Source organism: Chlorocebus sabaeus, chromosome 9 (genome assembly GCF_047675955.1).
Source record: "Chlorocebus sabaeus isolate Y175 chromosome 9, mChlSab1.0.hap1, whole genome shotgun sequence".
Taxonomy (NCBI): Eukaryota; Metazoa; Chordata; class Mammalia; order Primates; family Cercopithecidae; genus Chlorocebus; species Chlorocebus sabaeus.
The window spans coordinates 11,170,985-11,193,494 of NC_132912.1; the positions used below are offsets into that span (position 1 = coordinate 11,170,985).

At 42.5% G+C, this 22,510-nt stretch overlaps 1 protein-coding gene across 16 annotated transcripts in view; it reads left to right on the forward strand.

The window, feature by feature from the left end:
• The window catches only part of CELF2 (CUGBP Elav-like family member 2), an 866,615-nt gene that overhangs the window by 540,829 nt on the left and 303,276 nt on the right, over window positions 1–22,510 (forward strand). For 3 of the 16 annotated variants that reach the window (XM_073018708.1, XM_008002235.3, XM_037983449.2), the window contains exon 1: window positions 8,277–8,568. The exons of the other annotated variants lie outside the window; for them this stretch is intronic. In XM_073018708.1, coding sequence (XP_072874809.1) covers window positions 8,495–8,568 — 74 coding nt within the window. In that variant the 5' untranslated portion in view covers window positions 8,277–8,494. Of the gene's footprint in view, window positions 1–8,276; window positions 8,569–22,510 lie in introns of those variants that run through there. 16 annotated transcript variants of the gene reach the window in all.

Genomic DNA, 22,510 nt, shown 5'->3' on the forward strand with positions numbered 1-22,510 from the left:
GTTCCACAAAGTTGGTTGTTATGGAAAGGAAGAGCTTGAGGTTTCAAGTTATGATGCTGTTACACCTTCGATATGCATGGCTGTTTTCATCCCCTTCTTCAGAAGGCCTGCAGCTGCAATCAGTAGAAAACTCTGTGTTGAAGCTTACTGGCAGCATCACGTGCTTCTAGCAGGTCTGTGAACTGACTAGCTTGGGCACAGTTGTGCCTTTATGTGGAAATTGATGAGTTGCTTTTCATCCTTCCAGTAGGACTCTCCATCTCAGTCCCACCAGGACAACAGGCCGTGCGATGTTGCTCATGCCTTGCTTTGTGAACAACCTGGGCTGAGAGTCCAGCTCTCCTCTGGGCTCGATGAGAAGGCTGACCTGCTCATTCAGAGATGCCTTTAAGGTATCATGTCTGTAAATGAAAACTCATGTTGACCTTGTTTTTGAAAACCGATTTGATAAAAAGGAATGGAGACCTCATTCCAAGCCTCAGGATGTTTGGTGCCTGCTCTCCAGAAACGATAACCTCCCTCTTCCCTCTGGGTCTGGCTACAGGCCTTAGAAGTATCAGTGAAAACCTCAGTACTAAAAGAACAATCGAGTCAGGATTGGCCTTCTCTTTTCCTTTCCAACTGCCCATTGTAGGTTTTAACAAAGATGGGGTGGGGGTGTTATAATAGAAATAAGGAGTAAAAATGAAATTTATTAACAATCTACTGTATACCTAGCACTACACTAACTGGTTACTTTTATCTTGTACAATTTAATCCTCAGATATACAAGAGTTAATGGTAGTTGTTATTCCCATTTCAAAGATGGAAAAACTGAGCCCAAGAGAGAGGTAAAGTAACAGGCCTGTAGACACAGTGGGAGGAACTGTGACTCTGTATTCAGCCAAACACCTCACATGAGCCACCTTGAGAGTATAACTATTTAATAGTTGACATTTTAAAGACATTTCTTTCTCTCGTGCTGTGGTTCCACTGTAGACGTTGAGTTGTGTCTCCTGGCTTTAACTAGTGGGGAAGTTGTACAATTCAGTGAGGAACCGTCACGTAGGATCTGAGGTCAAATCCCTGGGTCACTGTTTATAGTTTCAGCTGCTCAGCCCTTCCTAAATTACAGCTCTTTTAAACTTACCTTCCAGTGCCAATTTTGGGAATGGCATAGGACTGAAGAAATGGAGCATGGTGCTAATGCAGAAAGCATCTAGCAAGGAAGGAAGGAAACATTTTTGAAAGTAGCAATGTAGATTCTAACAACTCTCTTCTATACCCTCATTTGTTCACCTTACAGTTGAGGAGGTCTTTGAATTAAAGCATCCCATGCCTCACTTCTCTTGGGCTTGAATCTGTGTAATGGGAACAGATGTCAGAAGGAACAATAGACAATTTTAAAGCATTATGAAATTAAAAAGTGAATTTTTATGCATCTAGGGGACCAAAATAGGTCACACTGCAATGAAAACCAATCAAGCAATAAACATACATGGAGTGCTCAATGAAAGACATCGTCTGGGGCCTCAAGGAGCTCACAACAGTCATGGAAGAAAGAGTAGACAGTGGATGAGGAGGGATCAAGTGGCGCAACGCAGAGACAGGGGAGTTGAGTTGGGCCCTGAAAGATGGGCAGATGGAGGTGGGTGAGGGGGAGAGGGAAGATGTCATTAGGACACCCTGAATTCATTTTTACTATGAAAGACAGCAAAATACAATCCTTAGCTTCATCCCCTTTCTTCCTCAGACCCTAAAGTCATTTACATCTCTCCTCTTCTCTTACCTGCCCTATTCCTATGAAACGGGGCAAATATGTAGCTATTCATATACAGAGGAAATTGAGAGGTGAAGTGATTAGGTCACATGACACTTTGTACTCAGCGATAGTGGAAGGACAAGATAGAACATACTCCACTCAGCTTGACTAGATAGCCATACCACTTTTGCCTGAAGGTTTTGGGTAGTTCTTTTAAGAGAAAGAAAAAAAATTCCTCTAATGGACTTCATGGGAATTAGCATCAAAAGTAAAGTTAAATAGAAAGTCATTTGGGATTTTCAAAAACCTCTATCCTTGGCTAAAAATGGCTGGAGATTTGAACCATATTATAGGAAAAAAATAAATTTCCTGTGCTCAAAACCTTAATGTATTTTCAACCTACATGTCACTTTAATAGCTTGGTTATATAATTGCTGTAGTGATAATTAGGTTAACACATTGTACTTCTTATCTGAGGATCACGATAGGCTTTGATTTTTCAGCCATTCATCTCTATTAGGAAGTACAGAATGGCCACATTTAAGAGAAAGGTCTAGCTGATGAATCAGAAAATTAAATGACTCATTCCCGGTGTCAGTCAACTCTTTGACAGAATGAAATGCTGAATCCAACAGGTCTGGTTCTTAAGCCTCACCATGTCTTCACTCAGTCTGAAAGTAGCACTTGCCCTGAAGATTCTGATCTGCATGTACTGGATCAGATATCTTCTCATCCCAGTGACCACGAGCTCTTAGGGAGGGATCAGTTACCATAGTGAGTCAAGTAGATTCATGTGCTTCATTTTAACAGAAACCAAAGCTTTGGGTCTCTTAATCCTCACTCTTTTTTCAAGATGTATTTGTTCAGAAAAAGGACAGACATTCAGGCACATGGGGCTGTCATGTCCAGAGAGATTCCCTCTGAAGTGGAGAATTTGATTCCTGCCAAGATCCGTCTCAGACAACCCCACCCTCAAGCTTACCACGTCCATTTCTCTTCCTTTCACCCCACCTGTTGCTGCCTTCTCTGGGACCGAATGTTACGCCCGCAACTGTGTCCTCCCAGCTGTTGCTGTTCAGCTGTTGTAGTTTGTCAAGCGGTAATTTCTCCTTTTTCTAAAATTTAAAACCATGTGACAGTAAGATAAGAACTTCTGGCCAATTGGGGAAAACATGTTGTCGGGGTGGGGGTGGTGAGGGGCAGACTGGGAAGGAATGAAAACCTCATTTTGATAAGTGTAAATTTTGTTCCTGCCGCCAGGCTGGCACCAGATAAGGGCACTTGGTATAGTTTGACAAATCTCGGCATCTTCAAGAGGGCACTGGGACATTTCTTCAAAGGATTTTTTTTTTTCTCTGAGTGCCTGCCATGTGCAAATCACAGTGCTAGACATGGAAACCTTTTTCTTCTCCCCACCCCTTCCCCAGACGTCTCCTTCCCAATTTTCACATCCTATTGACTCCCTTCACAGTGGACAGTCTTCCATCCTCCCGCCTCCTCTTCCTGGTAACGTCTGGAAAGGAATCCCAGGGCTCACTGCGAAGACAGCTGTTCCTAGTTCAGAAATCAGCCTTGGTCAAGGCAAGTCAAATGTGATTTCTCTGGCAGACGAGCAACCCAAGGCTCCTCTCTTCACTTTGGTAGCCACCTACCTTTTCAGACACGCAGCTGGAGAGGAAGTTTCTGCCATTGTCTGGCTCCCGTTTGAGAGAGAGGAGGAGAAAAGGGAGAAAGAGAAAAGAAAGAAAGAGAGAGAGAGAGAGAAAGAGAGAGAAAGAAAAAGAAAGAAAGAAAAAGAAAGAAAGAAAGAAAGAAAGAAGGAAAGAGAAAGAAAGAAAAAGAGAGAGAAAGAAAGAAAGAAAGAAAGAAAGAGAAAGAAAGAAAGAAAGAAAGAAAGAAAGAAAGAAAGAAAGAAAGAAAGAAAGAAAGAAAGAAAGAAAGAAAGAAAGAAAGAAAGAGGCCTGCAATCTTGGTACAATGGAGAAAGGAGAAAAAGGAAAGGGCAAGTTAGAGAGGGAAGTGATGAGATGGTTGGGCTCTGGGTGCGAGAGATCCACAGTGCTAACATTTCATTCCCTTGGATTGGAAGCTGCAGAACACGCTAGCGGGGTCCCTCCTTTGCGAGTGAGAAGGTATGTATCCAAGGAACCGTCTTCAGCTTGAAGGTCCCTTCACAAGGGAGATAAATTCACCATGATGTATTTTGGCTCTATGAAAAACAGCTTCAGAAAAACACAAGACTGCAAAAAATAAAAATAAATAGAAACCAGTAGAAGCTATTCTCAAGCAACGGTGACTACTTACTATTCCCTGAAAAAATGTAAAATGAGCTTAATAACGATTTCATCTTTATTGGCATTTACTTTTACTTAAATAGCCTTAGAAATGTGATAATGTCACTGTTCCAGAAGTTATCAAGATAGAAGGAAAATAAGTGATCATTTAAAACTTATAATTGGCGATATAAATATTTATTGTTTAAGTGATATCATTGTGTAACCAAGAAAAGATAGGCTTACAATATATCACTTAAGGATATGTATGGGGTTTTTGTTAACACATTAAAAAAAATGTTTATTTTTGCAAGTTGCTAATGAAACTGCAGTAAGCCAAGAACAAACATGTGGTCACAAAGTCAGATACTCTCTCAGGTACTTAAAATTCATGTGGATTTCAAATGTATTGCCTGGCAATGATGGGAAATCCCCTCACAGGGCCTGTACTGCTTGCTCCAAATGGCTGTGAGCACACTGGACTTGTTTTTTTGTTTCTTTGCTGTTGCTGTTAACTAAAACAGCTATGCTAATAAAATTTGAATTTGCAAATGTGATAGAGGAAAGATGTTTTGCATCCTGGTTTGTCATGATGAGCCAGAAATGGGAAGGAAAAAGAAATCCTTCAGTAAAGGTGGCTTTTTAAGTTGACTGAACAATGCTAGTACATCTTTGTTCTGTAGTTGCAGGGCTGATAGCTACTGTCTTTTAAGTGATGCTACCATGGGAAGCTGTGTATAGGAATAATAAAAAATGGAAATGTCACAAGATATACAGGGTTGTCTGCAGGAGCAGAAAATTAACTATTGGGTTATAAACATGGGTCATGATATATCGAGTACCAGTCCCTAAATTATAGTAGCAACTTTGTACAAAAATGTTGACAGATCTCTAGTCAGGGGACTGTATTCTGGTTCACTGATTGAGGTGGCAGAAAAAGGGTTTGTATTCCAATTCAAGCAGTTTGTACTCTGTGTACAAATGCATTTATTAGCACTGTTTCTATTGAGTTTTTTTTGTTTTTTTTTTAATGCCAGTGATAATTCAGTGTTCAGACAATGACCTGTGGACAAAACTCTGTATGAGATGAGGTTCCAAGAGGGAAGTGGAGCTGAAACGGCACAGTGCTTTCCCTTGCCTGGGAAGGCCTCATATAAAATGAGGTCATTCAGAAACTTTCCCTTGAAGTGCTTCCAATTCTTGAATTGCCTTTTGTTTGGGAAATGAATAGCAAGTTGATTAAAAAAAGGAGACAATTAGGGAAGGTAGGGGGATGGGGCGAGAGAAGAGCTCAAGGTTTTTCTACAATGCAGCTAGAACTATGAGGAAACTTCATTGTTCAGGACAGCCTGGTCCCCAGTGATGGCAACACAGGGTGGTGTCACCAACCGGTTCACATCCACAGGTGGGGCCAGCTGATGGCGTCGTCCCCTCCACTGCTGTCGATAAGATCCTTGGCTATAAAATAGCTTCATTGAACCTGAGCGTTCAACAGCGACCCCTTAGAGCTGTCTGCCAAATAACTCCACCTGCCAAAACATGATACCTGATGGCTCGTTACTGCATGAAAATTAAAAAAGGGGCCCTGTTGAGTTGTTTTTAGATTTTTTTTTTCTTCCTACCAAAGCAGTGAAATGAGAAATTGAAGCTTTTCATCGGGTGGTATTTGGTTGGGTGTTCTTGTTTTGTTTTCTCAAGAGCTTTTGAAATTTGTATTTTTACAAATGGCTTTTGTGTATGTGCTGTGATCATGGAAACTGACTCGATATTAGAAATGAAAGCGACAAATGGAAGACTGTTGTGAATAACCTATGGTGGGGGGTGATGTGTGTGAGTATTTTGTTTCCCTCGGGTACCTACCTCAAGTGCCTATGCAATCACTACGTTATTTATGTATTTGGCAGCCAAAGTATTTAAACTCAGATACACCCCATAAGCTCTCCTCGGTTCACATCACCATATCCCATGTAGAGTGAGTTTTCTTTTATATTTGACCCTGGTTTTGCTTATATCTTTAAACTGCAAAAGCAAATGTGCTTTGAAAACTATGCTACACAGTAGTTAAATAAGGCAGTAACCTATGCACTTGGAATTCTCTCTCTATGACCTACTTACATACTACTTCACCCTCCTCATAGTATGATTAAAAGCTGCTTTGAATCCACTATTGCCTCAAGGGATTTGAGGCTAGAATTTAACAAACTGCTGAGAAGGTTTAAGTCAGTAAGAGGGCTTCCTTACAGCTTCTTCCAACTAATTCACATGCAATTAAAGAGAAAATAAGTATTTCAGAAGCGTACATGTTAATGAAACATGTTCTACCTTATAGAATGTAGATATATATGGAACTTTATGCTATGGCTGATTAGAAAATATTTTTCATTTTGATTAATGCAGTTGTGTTTTGCTTCCGTTTTGGAGCCAATTCTGCTCCTTTCTTAAAATAATTTTTATATAGTCAGCTCATTATATATTATATGTATACATTATTTATGCAAATAACATATGGAAAACCAAGAACTGTCAAGGTTTGTCTTCATTTATCCAGCTAATTATTAAGATAATTGAAAGACCAACTAAAATCCTGTAATTTCAAAGGCAGAACAGTAGCTGGGGAATAAATGTAGCTTAGTAGTCTGAGGTCAAGTTTGGCCCTTTGGGAGTATAAGAATTCACTCGATTGCAACCATTTCTCAGTTCCTTAGGAGCCTAGACCTGGTTCCTCCAGTAAGGTAGTATTTAAAAAATTAAGGTTAGTTTAGCCCTACATCTAACGATCTTGGAAATCGAAGGTCAAAAGCCAGATATATTGTTCAGCTGAAGAAGGCAACCAAGTCCAATAAGCACGTGTGGACTTAATTGACTATCCCAGGTCTAATACTTTATATTGCTCAATGCATCAAACCTGGATTTAAAATTGGTATGTAAGTATCCATTTGCCTTCATAACCTCTAAAGATAGTTAGCTGTCATCACACAAGAAACTGGTGAGAAAAAAATTAAAATCATATTTTCTCTATGTCATGTCTGATACATTTAACTACTTGTGACTTGGTTGTTTAACCCTCTGGTTTGTGTGATGGTATCCTCAGGCATAATTTGTGAGGAGAAAGCCCAGCTTCCTAGCACAGTTCTGATTTTTAGAAAAACAAAGACTGAAAATTACATATTTCAAACAAAACCATAATGTGTGTATGCATGCATGTTTGTCTAGGTATATAGCATATAGCTGTATAGACACATACATTGCCCTTAAAGTTGAAGATGTCATTACAAAATCAAGTCATGGTTTCCCTAAAGAAGTAAACTAAACTTTTCGTATGCAATTTATGATGATTCAGAATGTGAAATACACCACGAAGTCTTACTACACTGTGAAAAGTTTGCTACCCAAATAATCAACTAAACAATGAGAACGATCAATTAGAATGTCACCTTAGAAACGAATTAATTTTCCAGAATTTATGCAAATCACTTAAAAATTAAACTCGCCAGCTTCTCTTTTTTTCTAAGAGTTTGGCCATTTTTCTCAATTCTTGTTAGTAAATCAGTCACAAATCTTAAGTGGGTATTTAAGCTTCATGGCCCTTACATTACAGACCTAACACTCGTGAATTCACTCAGCTGGTTTCTAATTATTGTGTTAAATACTAGGAAATGGCAGATTTATGATTTATCGTTTGTGTAGAAAACGTGATTTATGACTATTTTCAGCCGCTTATACTTCTTAGTGTTTGCAAGATGACAGAAGAGGCAGTGCCATCGTGCAGAGGCAGGTTTGTCTTCCTTAGGGCACTGCGATATGTCCCTAAATGTCACTTGGGTCATATATCTGATCTTTACTTCGCCTAAACCTCCTATACCCTTTCGGTGATCGCCGTCAGTTCCTGCCCAGGCAGGCACACCACACCGAGGAGCATCGAAGCGAACCCTCAGGCTCCTCGCCTCCCGCCGCTGGGCTCTGGGAGCGCGGCTCGGGTCTGGAAGTGGAGCGGGCTTTGGCGCCCGGGTGGCCCTAAACCTACTGCGAGCGGCCACGGCGGCCTCTTGCCAGGGACCCCCGGGCGGGGGAGCAGAGCCAGGCGGGGAGCGGGTTTGCCTTCGGGGGCCCGGGGGACCCTGAGAAGTCTGGCCGCGCCCCGGCGGTGAGCGCGGCGGCGGCGGCCCGCCCTGGGTCCCCGCGGGGCGGGGCCGGGTTCGGGGCCGCGCTCTGGGCCGGCGGGCCCGCAGGGGTTAAGCGGCGGCGGGCGCCCCGCGAGCTCCGCCCCCGCCCGCCGCACCTGGCGCTCGGCAGCCGGCCGCCCCGGCGCTGGATTTCGGAGGGGATTGGCGGAGCGCGAGGAGAGAATGTGACAAGTGCCGGCTCGGCGGCCGCCGGGGGAGGCCGCGCGCACCTGTCCCTGCCCGTCTCGCGCCGCCCGCGGCCGCTCGGACGCGCGCAGAGCCGCCCCCCGCCGCCGCCGCCGCGTGCGCCCGCGAACATGACTTCTGCCTTCAAGCTGGATTTCCTCCCGGACATGATGGTCGAGAGCCGCCTGCTCGTTCCTGACAGAATGTGAGTGGCGCCGCGTCCCGAGGCCGGGCGAGCGGGCGTCCTCCCCTCCGAGTCGGCGGCGCGAAGGGGACGGGCGGCGCCCGCGGCTCCCGGGCGCGACTTGGCCGCTTCGGAGCCGCCGCCTCCCTCGGCCTTCGGAGGCCGGCGCGGGACGCGGGAGGAGGGAGCGGGTGCAGACGAGCGGCGCCGGCGGTGCGGGGCGCGGGGCTTGCCGGAGGGGCGAGCGGGGCGCGGCGTCCCGGGGACCGGGCGGGGTCCGCGAGTCCGGGTGAGGTCCAGCGGGCGGGGCGCGGCGTCCCGGGTCCCCGCGGGGTGAGTGGGGGACGGGCGGGGTCCACGGGCCGGGGCGAGGACCTGCGAGCGGGGTGAGCGGGGCGCGGCGTCCCGGGTCCCCGCGGGGTGTGTGAACGGGCGGGGTCCATGGGCCGGGGCGAGGACCAGCGAGCGGGGTGAGCGGGGCGCGACGTCCCGGGGTCCGAGCGGGGTCCCTGGGTCCGAGTGGGGACCGGCGAGCCGGGCGCGGAGTCCCGGGGTCCGGTGGGGCGGTCGGGGACCGGGTGGGGTCCGGGGGTCCGGGTGAGGACTGAGCGGGGCGCGGCGTGACGGGGACCGGCGAGCGGGCACGGGGTCCGGGCGAGGTGCGCGCGTGCGAGTGTGCACGCTCGTGTCATTTGAAATGCGGGGCTGACGGAGCTCTCGTGGCCGGGGAAAGAGCTTTCTTACCAAATTACCCGCTCATCTGACTTGATATTTGCAAAGATCCTTTCCTAAGGTGGGAGAGGGGAAGCGGAGACAAGGAAGTGCAGGGGGATAATTATAAAGCTTGAAACTAGCCAGGTGTACTTTATTGCAGAAATTAGAGGTAATTTTTACGTAATCATGGTTTGTCTGATATGCAGTCTGTAATTTAATAATTAATGTGATTCTGGTTGTTTTACATGTCGTCAAACTAGGGTAGAGCGTTTATTGGAAGAAGTAGAGAGCTGGGATTCCTGAAGAAAGGAAAGTATGTCTAATTTTTAGCTGGCTTGATAGGAAAGTTTTTATTAGCTCAGGGAAGGTCAGTAGGATCTATTTGTATTTCAGGCATGTTAGGAAAAGGAAACCTAAAAAGAGAGAAAGGATTGCCAGAGCGGGACCAAAAGGTCTGTGTCCTTTTTAGACATTTTAAATTCTCTCTGATCAGGCAAGAAATTGGATAGCGGATCTAAGCTGCAATTAATCTAATCTAGTGGGGGGAAAAAAGGATTTCTATGGTAAGAGTGCATGTAAAATGTTTCCTGTTCTACCCACTGTAGGACTTAACATCCATATTCTTTCTGGCACCTTATGGTACTCTGCAGTATTGAGGTTATTCCAGGCTTTATGATCCATTTCCCTGGCAACTAACTTTCCCCTGCCATGCTGGATTCTTTTTCTAGCATGTTAAGTGTTATGAGTTAAGAGATTCTTGAGAAACTCTGCAATAGCCAATTATTTGAGCTGCAAGAACCAAAAAAAAAAAAAGGGGGGGAGGGCGGAGGAGGGGGATGATAGAATCTGTTATGCAAATTGTCTTTTGAGTGAATATTAAGAGTGTTAACTTGCTTATACATGATCAGGTTCATCTTTTCAATATTCCTTTTTGGTAGTTTTCTCTGAGATATGAATCATGATTAGTAACATTTCCACGACACTTGTTTTAAGAGACCTCTCTCCTGTCCCCCATCGTAAAATAGATATCTGTATAGACACAATACATGTTTGCACATGAGCTAGTGTGAAAGTTTTATGCGTTTTCTCTTCTAGAGGCTAGAGGGTCCAGGCTGAACTGAAGAATTCGCCTAATCGTGATTTTGAATTTATGGTCACCTACTACTTAAGTGACCATAATATAGCTAAGCTGATGAATTCTCTATGAATTTAAAGTGTGAATGGCCTCAGAAAGATGCAGTTTCTTGTCAATTAAATTATGAATTATGAAAATTTAATTTATCTTTTTCATTTGGTGGATGAATGTGGCCTGTTCAAGCGATTTGCTCTGAACTGAGCCCCTGTGCCTTAGCCATGGAGTCTCTCCTAACGTGACTTCTACCTCACTTCTCTTCCAAATGTTAGTTATTTCCAAATGATAGCCTTTGGAATCAAACCCAGATTGTTCTCAGCGTTTGTCAGCTGTTGCTTAATTGAACTAAAGGAAGAAAAGAGGATTTGTAAATGATAGTTTTATTATTTGTTTCCAAAATAGCTATTGTGTGCCTCCATAGCCCTGAGAACACTATAGCATGCTTTTACATATTGTTGATAATTAACTCACATTAGATACTGTATCTGGGGGTAGAGGTGTGTGTGGGGGAATATGACAAGTTGAAAATGCCTGAAATCTGCCTAAGTTATAAGTTTTATTGCCATAGTCACACAGTTGAGAAGATAGCCACGCGGATTTATTGTTTTGGGGACTGGTTGTCATGTGTGGTATATTGCCATTTGGACTAAATTGCAGTCAGCTAGATATTGGCCTATTCCTAAAAGGAACTTAAAGCATAGGAGCTTTTCTGCTGTTGATTTTTCCAAAGCAGTAGAATATTTTCAGTGGCGTTTTCCCACAAGAATATATTAGATAAGTTTGCAAGATGTAATATGTTTGAGTCCTCAAGGCAGATGAACAAATAGCTTTTGAGATGAATTATTACGCTTGATGGCCCCACGAGCTATCCACTGTTTAAAGAGCCCAGATCATTTAAGGCTCTGTAGTGGTGTAGAATTGCTGCAATATATGCTTAAAAGTTTTAGGGTTTTAAACATTCAGTATCAAAACTATAAATGGAAATGGACATTTTAAATAATCGTGGCTATTAAAGTTTCATTGTCTTTGTGTTACTATAGAATATCATCTACAATATTAGCAACACAGCATAATGAAAACAGACACTGATTTTTTTAAAATTTGATTTTAAACTGACGGTTGGTTTTCGATTAATTGGGGGGATTGTTTCCTCCTTTGATTTGCCTTTTTAATGACCATATACATGCATTTAGGGTTTGTAAATGGTCTTGAATTTTTAAACATAAACTAATGATGTCTCAGAAATGAGAAATTACAGTTAGAAAGACTGACAAACACAGCTTAAAAAGCATTAGGTGTTAGAATAAGACACTGAGAAGAGTCTACCAATAAATTAAAAATAAATCTTAATTTTTTTTTACAGTTGGTAGGTCACCTTATTGAAAATGAGAAAAGTTATGTTGATTGTAAATTCATCAGCTTAGTGAACTAGCTTTTTGTTAAGTCCTTTCAAGTTAGGATAACTGGCAAAGTACCTATCAGTGTATAATTAAACTGAAAGGTGGTTCTAAGGACATCATTGTTAAAGCTGAAAAGGGCTTTGGAGACCATCTCGTCAGACCTTATTTTATAGATTAAGAAACTGTTAGAGGGGCAGTGTGACTAGTCCAAGAAGTAATTACTGCCTCCCCGCAAAATAAGGAAACGTGAGTTGTTGGTTGAGTGCCTGCCGTGCCCCAGGATAGTTGATTCACACTCTCTCTAATCTGCAGGGTGGACATTGCCCACGTTTTACAGATGAGGCTTAAAGAGGTGACCTGCTTGCCCCTGCCACATAGGCAGTAAATGGCAAAGCCGTGGTTTTCAAGTAAGCGAACACATGTGGGGTGGCGTGTCATGTTCATGGGTTGATGCAGAGAAGAACACTGAATTGAAGGATATAACATACTGTTTTATCAAAATCAAAACTGTGCCACGTGAGAATGAACATAAGAAATAAGTATGTCACCTGATCAGGATTGATGTATGTGAAGCATCATTTTATACTTTCTAATTTGATTCTAATTCGGTTATTCCATATATCTATTAACTAAGCAGAATACATTTTAGTTAAAAATCTTTTTGGTTTACAAGGTTCCAGCAAGATGAAGATCAAAAGCAGTGGGGTTCTGTTTTTCTTCTCCATGGGCATTTAAAGTCTATTTAGAAAATACAGTTATAAATAATACGGAGATGACTGGCATTTATCACCTGATACCATGATCCTCATGAAAGAAAATTAAAATGAGAAAAGTCTGCAGAAAAGGCTTTGCATATGGTTCTTTAAGGAAAATTTTTAAAGTATTTTTTTCAGTTGAGATTGCTCAGTTAACAGCACATATTATCGGCTGCTTTCCGAGACGAAGAATTTATCCCACATTGGCTTTTTAGAACACTGATGTTATCTTTAATCTGGGCAGAGGTATTATTTTAATTGTTAAATCTTGCTGTTTAATTGTAATTTGCTGGGTTGAGATAACTTTGGCATCTGTTGATGAGATGCAGTGAGCTGGGGAAACAAGACCCTTGAAAGACAAGATAAAAAAGTGATGGGATTTTTAGATATGAACCTAGTAATTAAGATTTCATGGGATCATTTAGAGTGTTTTCCACCTCTCTCAGTGTTTGTTTTTTTTTCCTCTCCTAACAGCTATAACAACACTATATTTGGCCTCTGGTAAAAGACTGCAATATCCATTCCTTTTTTACATAAATCCCCAAACTTCATTTCTCTTTACCCCTTCCTTGCTTTTATAACACTCGTTTACTTAGCATAAAAAGACAGGTTACGTTTGGCATGCAAAGTGATCTGATACAGTTGAGTGTAACACAACCAGCACCCAATATGACCCAGCTCTTGGGCAAAAAAATCAGGGTAGCGATCATTGTTGAGGCTTATATGTAGATTATAACAGGAATATGATGTCATTGTTGAATTTTTTTGTAGAAACCAACAAAAATGAAAACAAACTCTCATAAATGTTAAGCAATACTATAAGCATTCCGTATCTAATTTGCATTTAAATGGAAAATGTTATATTTTCAACATGATTCAAGGAGCAAAATTAATAAGTCATCAATGTTGTTTATGTTCAATGCTGCACTTTACCCAAACTTAATAGGTCCTTATTTCCACTTTAGAATATTACTATTCGGGAGATTTTGTTTCTTCAGGGGAGGGTCACATTTTTGCTTTTTGTTTTCAGATTAGGCCATCACAAAGAGTTAGATGTTTGTCCGTGTAATGTTTGTTTTATAGAACCACAGAAGGGAGGGTTTGGAAACTACTAATGATTTCCAGTTCATTAGCACCTACAAGTTCTCATGCATCCTGTTTGTTTCCTCCACCAGGGAGGTGCCGAGTCATATAATGAAGCCAGTATCAGTGGTGTGCTACTTGTGTAGCAGTGCAGAAAATGTATTTTTATTTTTCCTTAAGAAACATCTCTTGCTAAACCTAAGAGAAATGGAGCTGCACATTCCTGGGAAAAACCTATGTGGGAAACAAAAACTAATTAGAGCAGCAAATGTGATGCTCTCAGGTAATTGTAAAATAATTATTCCCCTTTAGCATCATCACCATGTAATTGTTCCATCCAATATCCTCATGCTCTGAATCCAGATGTGAAGGGATGGAAACCACCTCCTCCTCCTGGGAATGTCTTTTTCATTTAGCGAGAGCTTTAGACTCCTCCTAAAGGACTTTTAAAAGAAAGGGGGAGACATTGAGGGAGATTTTGAACAGCTTCACTCTCCCCATTTGTTGTAAATCATGACAGAAAGTGATTACTCCAACTGTTTTTATAGAAATACAATTCCAGTTATGTGGCCGAAATGCCTTGTGAGCGTATTTGAGATTTACGCATTTACCGTGCTAACCTGGAGTTTTATGAACGGTCTCTTTTATGAACTACAGATCGTATGTTATATTCAGATACTAAGAGTGATGGTTTAAAATCAGCTGATAATTTAAAATGTAATGCTAGTAAGTGTGTAATCCTGTGGCTTTCAAAATGATGTATGAGTACAAATTCAGATTTTGGTTACATTTTATTTACTCCATTTGAATGAATGCCTCAGAGCCAACTTAACCAGCAAATTATTAGACCCATTTTTTTCCTCCTAAAGATTTATGTAAATTAAGTTTAAGCTGTTTAAGCTGTATTTAAACTATCAGGTCAGCTTTATTATTCTGTATTTTTCTATCAGGCTATGTGGCCTTTTACTTAAGGTGGGGTTTTAAATGAAGAAATCTGTGCTGAAGAGCTCTTCATTTAAACAGTCTGCGTCTTCCAGATCAGCAGCCCACAAGTAAGCTAGGTAGTTGACCAATTTACCAGGATTCCTCTCATAGTAATAGTGCTTTAAAGGTAGGAGTTAGATATAATATTTTGATTTTAAATCTCAATAATTAAAGAAGTCAGCCAGGCACGGTTGCTCACGCCTGTAATCCCAGCACTTTGGGAGGCCGAGGCAAGCGGATCACTTGAGGTCAGGAGTTCGAGACCAGCCTGGCCAACATGGCAAAACCTGTGTCTACTAAAAATACAAAAATTAGTTTGCTGTGGTTTCGCATGCCTCTAGTCCCACTTACTTGGGAGGCTGAGGGAGGAGAATCGCCTGAACCTGGGAGGTGGAGGTTGCAGCGAGCTGAGATCGCAGCATTACACTCCAGCGTGGGCGACAGAGCAAGACTCCGTCATCGTCTTCTAATAATAATAATAACGAAGAAGCCCCAGAAGTTTGTCTCTTCAGTGAGACTGTGTGGTGCTGTCATAACCACGGAAATCCAGTCCCCCCAGCACCACAGCTGCTTTGTCACACTTAAAAGCTCCAATAGGACTGAAGATTTCCTGCTTTCACAGATGAAGGTGGTGACTCACTACTCAGGGAGAATGAAATTCAGGTCAGCTGATTTGTTTGACATCTTGACATAGCTTTTGGACAGCTTAAATTGTTTTTGGCGCCATAACAGTATACTCCTAAGTACTTCAATTTACATACTAAGTCTAAAATTCTGTGCTTTTATGCTGAAAGTCTTGATTTTATGCTTTTTCTAAAGTTCACAGCTTGACTATAACTCGTTAAATTTTAAGGTGGTATTTTATATCCTTTTCCCCAAATTATGTCTTCCTTTCTCCTAGTAGCAGGAAAGTTGAATCTCATTTATTTGACACAAAGACCATCAGGTCCTTCAGGCTAAAATAGTAAAATAATTTGTTACTTACTTGAATGTGGTCAGTAGGCCTAAAATATGTGTAGGGGGCATATGTGTATATATATGTGACTATATATCTGGAAAGTCATCTTATTGGACATATGGTTAGGCTTTGTGTCCTCACCCAGATCTTATCTTGAATTGTAGTCACCATAATCCCCATATGTCAAGGGAGAGAGCAGGTGAAGGTAATTGAATTTCAGGGTTTCCCACGTGCTGTTCTCGTGGTAGTGAGTTCTCACAAGATCTGATGGTTTTATAAGGGGCGCTTCCCCCTTTGTTCAATGCTTTCCCTTCTTGCCACTTTGTGACGAAGGCGCCTTGCTTCACCTTACCTTTCTGCCATGACTGTAAGTTTCCTGAAGTCTCCCCAGCCATGCTGAACTGTGAGTCAATTAAAACTATTTTCTTTATAAATTACCCAGTCTCAGGCAGTTCTTAATAGCAGTATGAAAATGGACTAATATACCATAGTTCTTCGCTTTCTTAAAATATTTGCCATGAAATGGTCTTTGGTTACAAAAGTCATGATACTTGTGTTTTTGGATTATTACCATTGTAACTGAAAGATTTTATGTTCAGAAAAGTTTCACATTGTGACCAGAGATGTACTGCAAATTAGTGATACTGCTAGAAAAAAGTCTCGGGACTGTATTTCGACTCTTCTGCCCAGAACTTTGGATTAACTCCCATGAAGGGTGAAGACAACCTCACTCTGGCAATCCTGCCATGTTACTGGGTGAAAAGCTGAGACTCTTTCCCTTTTGAGGGCCTCTTTTCTCCTCACTGCTCAGTCCTTGGATCTGGGCGCTTCTTCTGTTTCTCAGTGGCAATTGAGATGTTGCTACTCCTGAGGTCTTTTCAGAGTGAGAGTAGGAAGAAAAACGGACTCTTCACAGAGAAATCTGGACAGCTGGGCCTTTGCGGATGTTGTCTTATTGCACAGATACATACGGTCCTCCACAGACCACACCCCCTACCTCATGCCTCTTGGCTGCTGCTGCCATTTTATATGATCCATGTCATGATCCCATGGCCGCCTGTTGCTGCTGAAAGGGGTCCTTGAAATTTTTATTGTCTAGTGGGAGTCCAGCACATAAAGTGAACACTTAAAAGGTGAACGTTACAGTAGATTCACAAGCCTGGAAGGGGGTAAATTAGTGTAAACCAACTTAAATACCCCCCTCTCCACGCACACACACACACGCACACACACACACACACACACGTGTTTTCTCTTTGGAACTCGGGGGGAGACATTGGATATCAAGTGAAACTGTCGAAATCATTTGGTCCTTGAAAACTCTTAGGGGAATAATGGAAAGATGATACCCAAAAGCATGAAGACAGACAGCATTTGGTAGAGGACTAATGTGGATTTACTTCGTTGTTTTGCTCTTCACTCCTGAGTCTCTGTACCCTCGGCTAGATTCAGTGTGGTCATAAACAGTACAGCTTTTTCCGAAGTTTTCTTGTTGCCTTTCTTATGTTTTCCTGATTTGTGTATATTTTTTAAAAAATCTCCTCTAATGCCTGTTTTATTATCCTTTTCCTGAGCGGCTTCCTAAGTTTCAAGAGAAGGGGCCACATCCGTCCGGTACTTAGTTCTGAGGGTTGGAGCCTTGGGAGGAGAGCAGTATCCAAATACCTAGCTCATCACTTGTAAATTCCACTGGAGCAGCTGCTTGTTTCTGTGCATTGAACTGTATTTTGACTTCCTACATTATAGGAGGAGTGTTGAGTTTTCGGGTTGAGCATAAGGGTGGCGTGTTTCGGAATGATTAACTTTATGAATGTCTTTGTCTGGACCAGCTATATTTGGCTATGCTGCAGCTGTGTTTGCCTTCTCAAAATTGTCACCAGGAGGCCTCCAACTGCAATTACTCACTTCAGTCCATGCTGGTAACATCTTTGCTCGTGACTCCCATTGTCCAGCCAGCCATCTTTTCTTGGTGTCAGGATTGAGAGAGAACGCAGGAATCGCTTGAGAAGCCCGGATGCTGCTGAATGCTGCTGGCAGCTCTGTCTCAAAGCAGTTTCTTAATATTAAGCCGTCCTTACATTGCCTCCTCATGCATTTGGGATTCTTTCTTTTCACCACAAGCTCATGTTTTCCTGTCTCCTTGTTCCCCCTTTTCTTTTACGCTTTGATGTCCAAAAGCTGCCACCAGCATCAAATGGACGGTGTTTCTTCCTCTTCTGGGTACCTAGAGCACTTGGGAATGTGTTTTTACTTCTGGTGTCTTAGAGTCCTCTTACATAAGGGCCTCCTTCCTGTGTTGGAGAGGAGACTGAAAGGCAAGCACTTTTTTTTCTTCCCCTTGGTTGAGTACTTGTTGCAGAATTTACCTTTCTCTTGGGAGGAATTGAGGAAATACTTTTTCTTACTACAAAGACCATTTGAATTCCATTGGCTATGTGTGGCTTTTAATTTTTCATGGAAGTAACTTCCTCTTGGATTGTTCGACTTGCCCTGTATGTCGTAGAATGGAACCACTGGGGACATGGCATCAGGGCCTTTCCCAGCACCAGAGTGGAAGGGTGTCCTTCAAGGCTAGGCGTCCTTTGCCACCGTCTTATGAGAATGCCTGGCCTGCCTTCTAATCTGTTCCATGCCTACTTCAAATCTCAGTTGACTTGTCAAGATTCCTCGTCTAGAAAATAAGCACAATAAAATATGCTGCTTACCTGTCCCACAGTATTACTGTCAGAGTAATGTTGGGAAAGAAATGACAACCTAAATATTTTATAGCTTCCTGGCACTTTAAAACTGGGCACAAGTTCCCCTGCATTTCCCAGGAGACTCAACTCTAATGGAACTTCGTTACAACCGAAGAGTGAATGTTTTCTTCTTCAGAACTTTCGTGCTTTTAAGTCTCAGGCAAAGACCCATAAAGCATTATTGCTCCCAAGTGAACTTTCAGAAAACGCACAGTCCCCAGGACGACATCATGAAGTCTGATTTTTTTCTTCCCCTCGCCTTTCTGCATGATGATTGAGAAGTAGAATGAAGTTCATGTTCTCTCCATGAACTAGTGGTCAGACCTTTCCATTCTGGGATGGGGTGAAGCAAAGGCAATATCTCCACGTGATCCTTCTGAAAAAGCCCTTCTCTACACTAGCTGAAATGAATTTTGATTTTCTTATGGGAAGAGAATCAGCCACACAATATGAAGGCTGGTTCTGACATAATGGGAATCACAACCCTTGCAGAAACCCAGCCATTAAGGAAACGATTTTTTCCTTTTTCTTTTTTTTTTTTTTTTTTGGAGATGGAGTTTCGCATTGTCACCCAGCCTGGAGTGCAGTGGCTCGATCTCAGCTCACTGCAACCTCTGCCTCCCAGGTTCAAGCAATTCTCTTGCCTCAGCCTCCCAAGTAGCTGGGATTACAGGTGCCCACCACCATGCCCGGCTAATTTTTTCTATTTTTAGTAAAGACGGGGTTTCACCATGTTGGCCGTGATGGTCTCAAACTCCTGACCTCGTGATCCACCTGCCTTGGCCTCCCAAAATGCTGGGATTACAGGTGTGAGCCACCGTACCCGGCCTTTTTTTTTTTTTTTTTTTGGGAGATGGAGTCTTGCTCTATTGCCCAGGCTAGAGTGCTGTGGTACAGTCTTGGCTCACTGCAACCTCCGCCTCCTGGGTTCAAGTGATTCTCTTGCCTCAGTCTTTGGAGTAGCTGAGATTACAGGCCCCCACCTGGCTAATTGTTCTGAACTTTTAGTAGAGATGGGGTTTCACCATATTGGCCAAGCTAGTCTCGAACTCCTGACCTTACATGATGAGTCCACCTTGGCCTTCCAAAGTGTTGGGATTACAGGCGTGAGCCACCGCGCCTGGCCAAGGACACGATTTTGATGATATGAATATGGAGCAGGGAGGACTGTAGATCCTGCAGCCTTGGGTGGCCTCATTAAGTGCTCAGGTCGCAGAATGCCTGGAGGATGCCGATGGAGAGAGTCCTTGGGGAAATGACCTAAACAAGGAATTGGTGACTTTTTGCCTTATGTGGTGGTGTAGGGTTAAGACAAGGGGTTTGGTATGTGGGTTATCTGCAGCATCTATGTGGTATCCAGCTGCAGGGTGTGTCCTAGTTATTTTGGTGGTTAACAAACAGGCACTTCTTTCTTCTGATGTCCATGATAGGGTCTTTGGAGTGCTAAGAGATAAGAGCCTCCACAGAATGTAACAGTTTGCTCCCAGTGCTGCAATGACTTGATGCGCTAGATCAGACAGCACAGATTCTGTTTGGAAGCCTAAAGCCTTGGTGTGTGAAGCCATTGTTGAGGAATATCCTCCATGACGGGCCAGGGGAATATTTGGCACCTGCTGTAGCTGAGAGTGTGATATTGACTGTGGAGAAATTCTCCAGGCTGTGAATGTGACCTCCAAAATGCAGACTCTGGCCTTTCGTCACACAGCACTTTGCGTTAGGGTGAACCAGGGGACTTCGCTGGAGGCAGGGGGGCCTTTGGCAATATCAAAGATGACTGTTGTTGCTGAGATTGTTGGGAAGGGAAAAGTAGGTCTGTGGCTGAAAGCTGGCAAAATCTTTGGAGAAGGGGGCCAGCCACACAGATACTACAAATGTTTCTGTACAAATTAATTGGCGCTTTGTAATTAGCACTTTTTCTCTTATCAATGTCAAAGAAGTCTAATTAGCTTTATAGGCAGACTTTCCGTTGGGCCTACGGTTTTAAATCTGCCTGTTGTAAAAAGTGACCAAGATTGGACTTTTGTCACCTCAGAAGCCACGTGATTGGCCACACTTTTATCTTGCTTCTCTCCCAGTCTCGTTTTTCAGGTGTCCTAAGGATGTGCTACTTTTGATCCAGATTCGTTTCCAGATCCCTGCTCAAGTAATAATCGTGCAGACCCCAGAAGCCAGAAAATGTTTTCTAATGTCAACCAAACTAATTCCTTGCCAATCGTATGCTGCTTTTTGGTGTGTATTTCTTTTAATTCTGATTACTGACACTTTAAGGGATGCTGCCTTCCTGTGGTTACATTTTCTGAACTATTTTATGAGATTAGTTGTTCTTGATTTAGGATATACCATGGGCCAGCCATTGGGCTAAGGAGTTTATATTTTATCAATCCTCAGAAAAGTTTTCTGTAATTTGTGTCATTTCCATCTCACAAATGAGGATATTGAGGTTCTGAAAGGTGGTGGTACTGAAAACCCCAAAATGCACCTCTGTTCCTCGTTTCCAAAGCCTGAGGTTGCACCTCTGTTCCTCCTTTCCAAAGCTTGAGGTTGCAGCTCTGTTTCTCGTTTCCATAGCCTGAGGTTGCAGCTCTGTTTCTCCTTTCCGAAGCCTGAGGTTGCACCTCTGTTTCTTGTTTCCAAAGCCTGAGGTTGCACCTCGTGTTTCTCGTTTCCGAAGCCTGAGGTTGCCTGCAAGTCTCTTGAGGATTTTTTGATGTAAACAGGTTGAGGTTCTAGATAGGTGGGCACACGGACTGCTGAATATGTGGGTTTTGAGTGTGAAATACAGGTTCTTAGCTATGACCCAACAATCTTCTGCTTTTTATGTGCTCTTCCACATAAACTGCTTTTTCTTGATTGTATTTCATAGAGCAATTTCTGAGGCTGGAAGGCAAGAGCATTGTAAGAGACTGTCAGTGGATGGGCACACCCAACCAGTGTCAAGATCTCTCAATGCCTGAGGCAGATTCTCACTTACTGCCAAGATAAGGAAGCAATTAACATTGAATGCTAAGGTGGACACTTATTCTTCATTTATGATAATGGTATAGTTTATGAAGAGGTTTCTTTGGAGGATTTCATTAGACACCTGGCATTTTCCCCCATTAACTTCCAACTTTCAAATTTTTGCATATGACTTAGATGAATGTTTGGCCTTCTCAGGTGGCGCTATGCCTTCTTGTGAATTAGAAAATGGTTCTCAGGTGGCATTTTGTCACTACAGCCCACCTCAGTTGATGAACTTATGCAGTATCCTTTCTATAGTAACATCAATTTTTACTCCTTCTTAAGTGGGCCTCATAAGTAGGCAATAGAATAAATGAGCCTCTGTGCAAGATAACGATGGAGTTTCAGTGATGGACAGCTGTGGCCAGCGGACATGTGGTACCTGGTCCATTTCAAGGATCATTACACTTTCAGCTACTCTACAGTTTTGTGTTCAAGTGCATAAACATTTGATGGCATTCTGTGTTTTCAGCAAGTCATAAATTTCTGTCTACTTCTAGACACCCAATGTAAAGGAAGGGATAATAGAAAAGTTAGAGTAGAATTCATGCATGGGTTGGTCTAACCCACAAACCATTTCATACCGAACATTAGCTTGTCAAAATGCCTTTACTCTTGGCAGGACACAAGCGCCATAACCTAAGAGGATGTGATTTGAGTGGAGTTTTCATGCCCTGTGTGCTTATTGTATTCTTGCTACTGATGCAAACATTATCTATAATTACATTTTCAAGTGACTGAAAATTGCAGGCTTTGTGGAACAAAAATACAGCCAAAGAATGGAATGTATATCCACTCCACCCTCATTATAAGGCTTTCAGAAATCAGACTATAAGGCTCAATACTGTGGCTCTCAACTACATGATACTAACTCCATTCTCGGATGTTTGAACACTTTGTCAAAATGCTGGGTTTCCAATGATGATCATATAATTTGAGGAAAATGCTATTACTGTTTTAGCGCTTCATTTGCTCCATTGTTGACTCAATCACAGTGGCACCTCCTCGCACAAGTCCTCTATTTCCACCCTGTGAAACAAACACAATTTGATTTAGATCGAAGCATGATAGGCAAAGTTGAGAAAGTTGGTTGAGGTGCATGCCTTCTTGGGGCAGGTATGATTACATCCCTGGAATATTATGTGTATCATCCTTACCTCCCCCAACTCCACATACGGCTTAGCCAAAAAAAAAAAAAA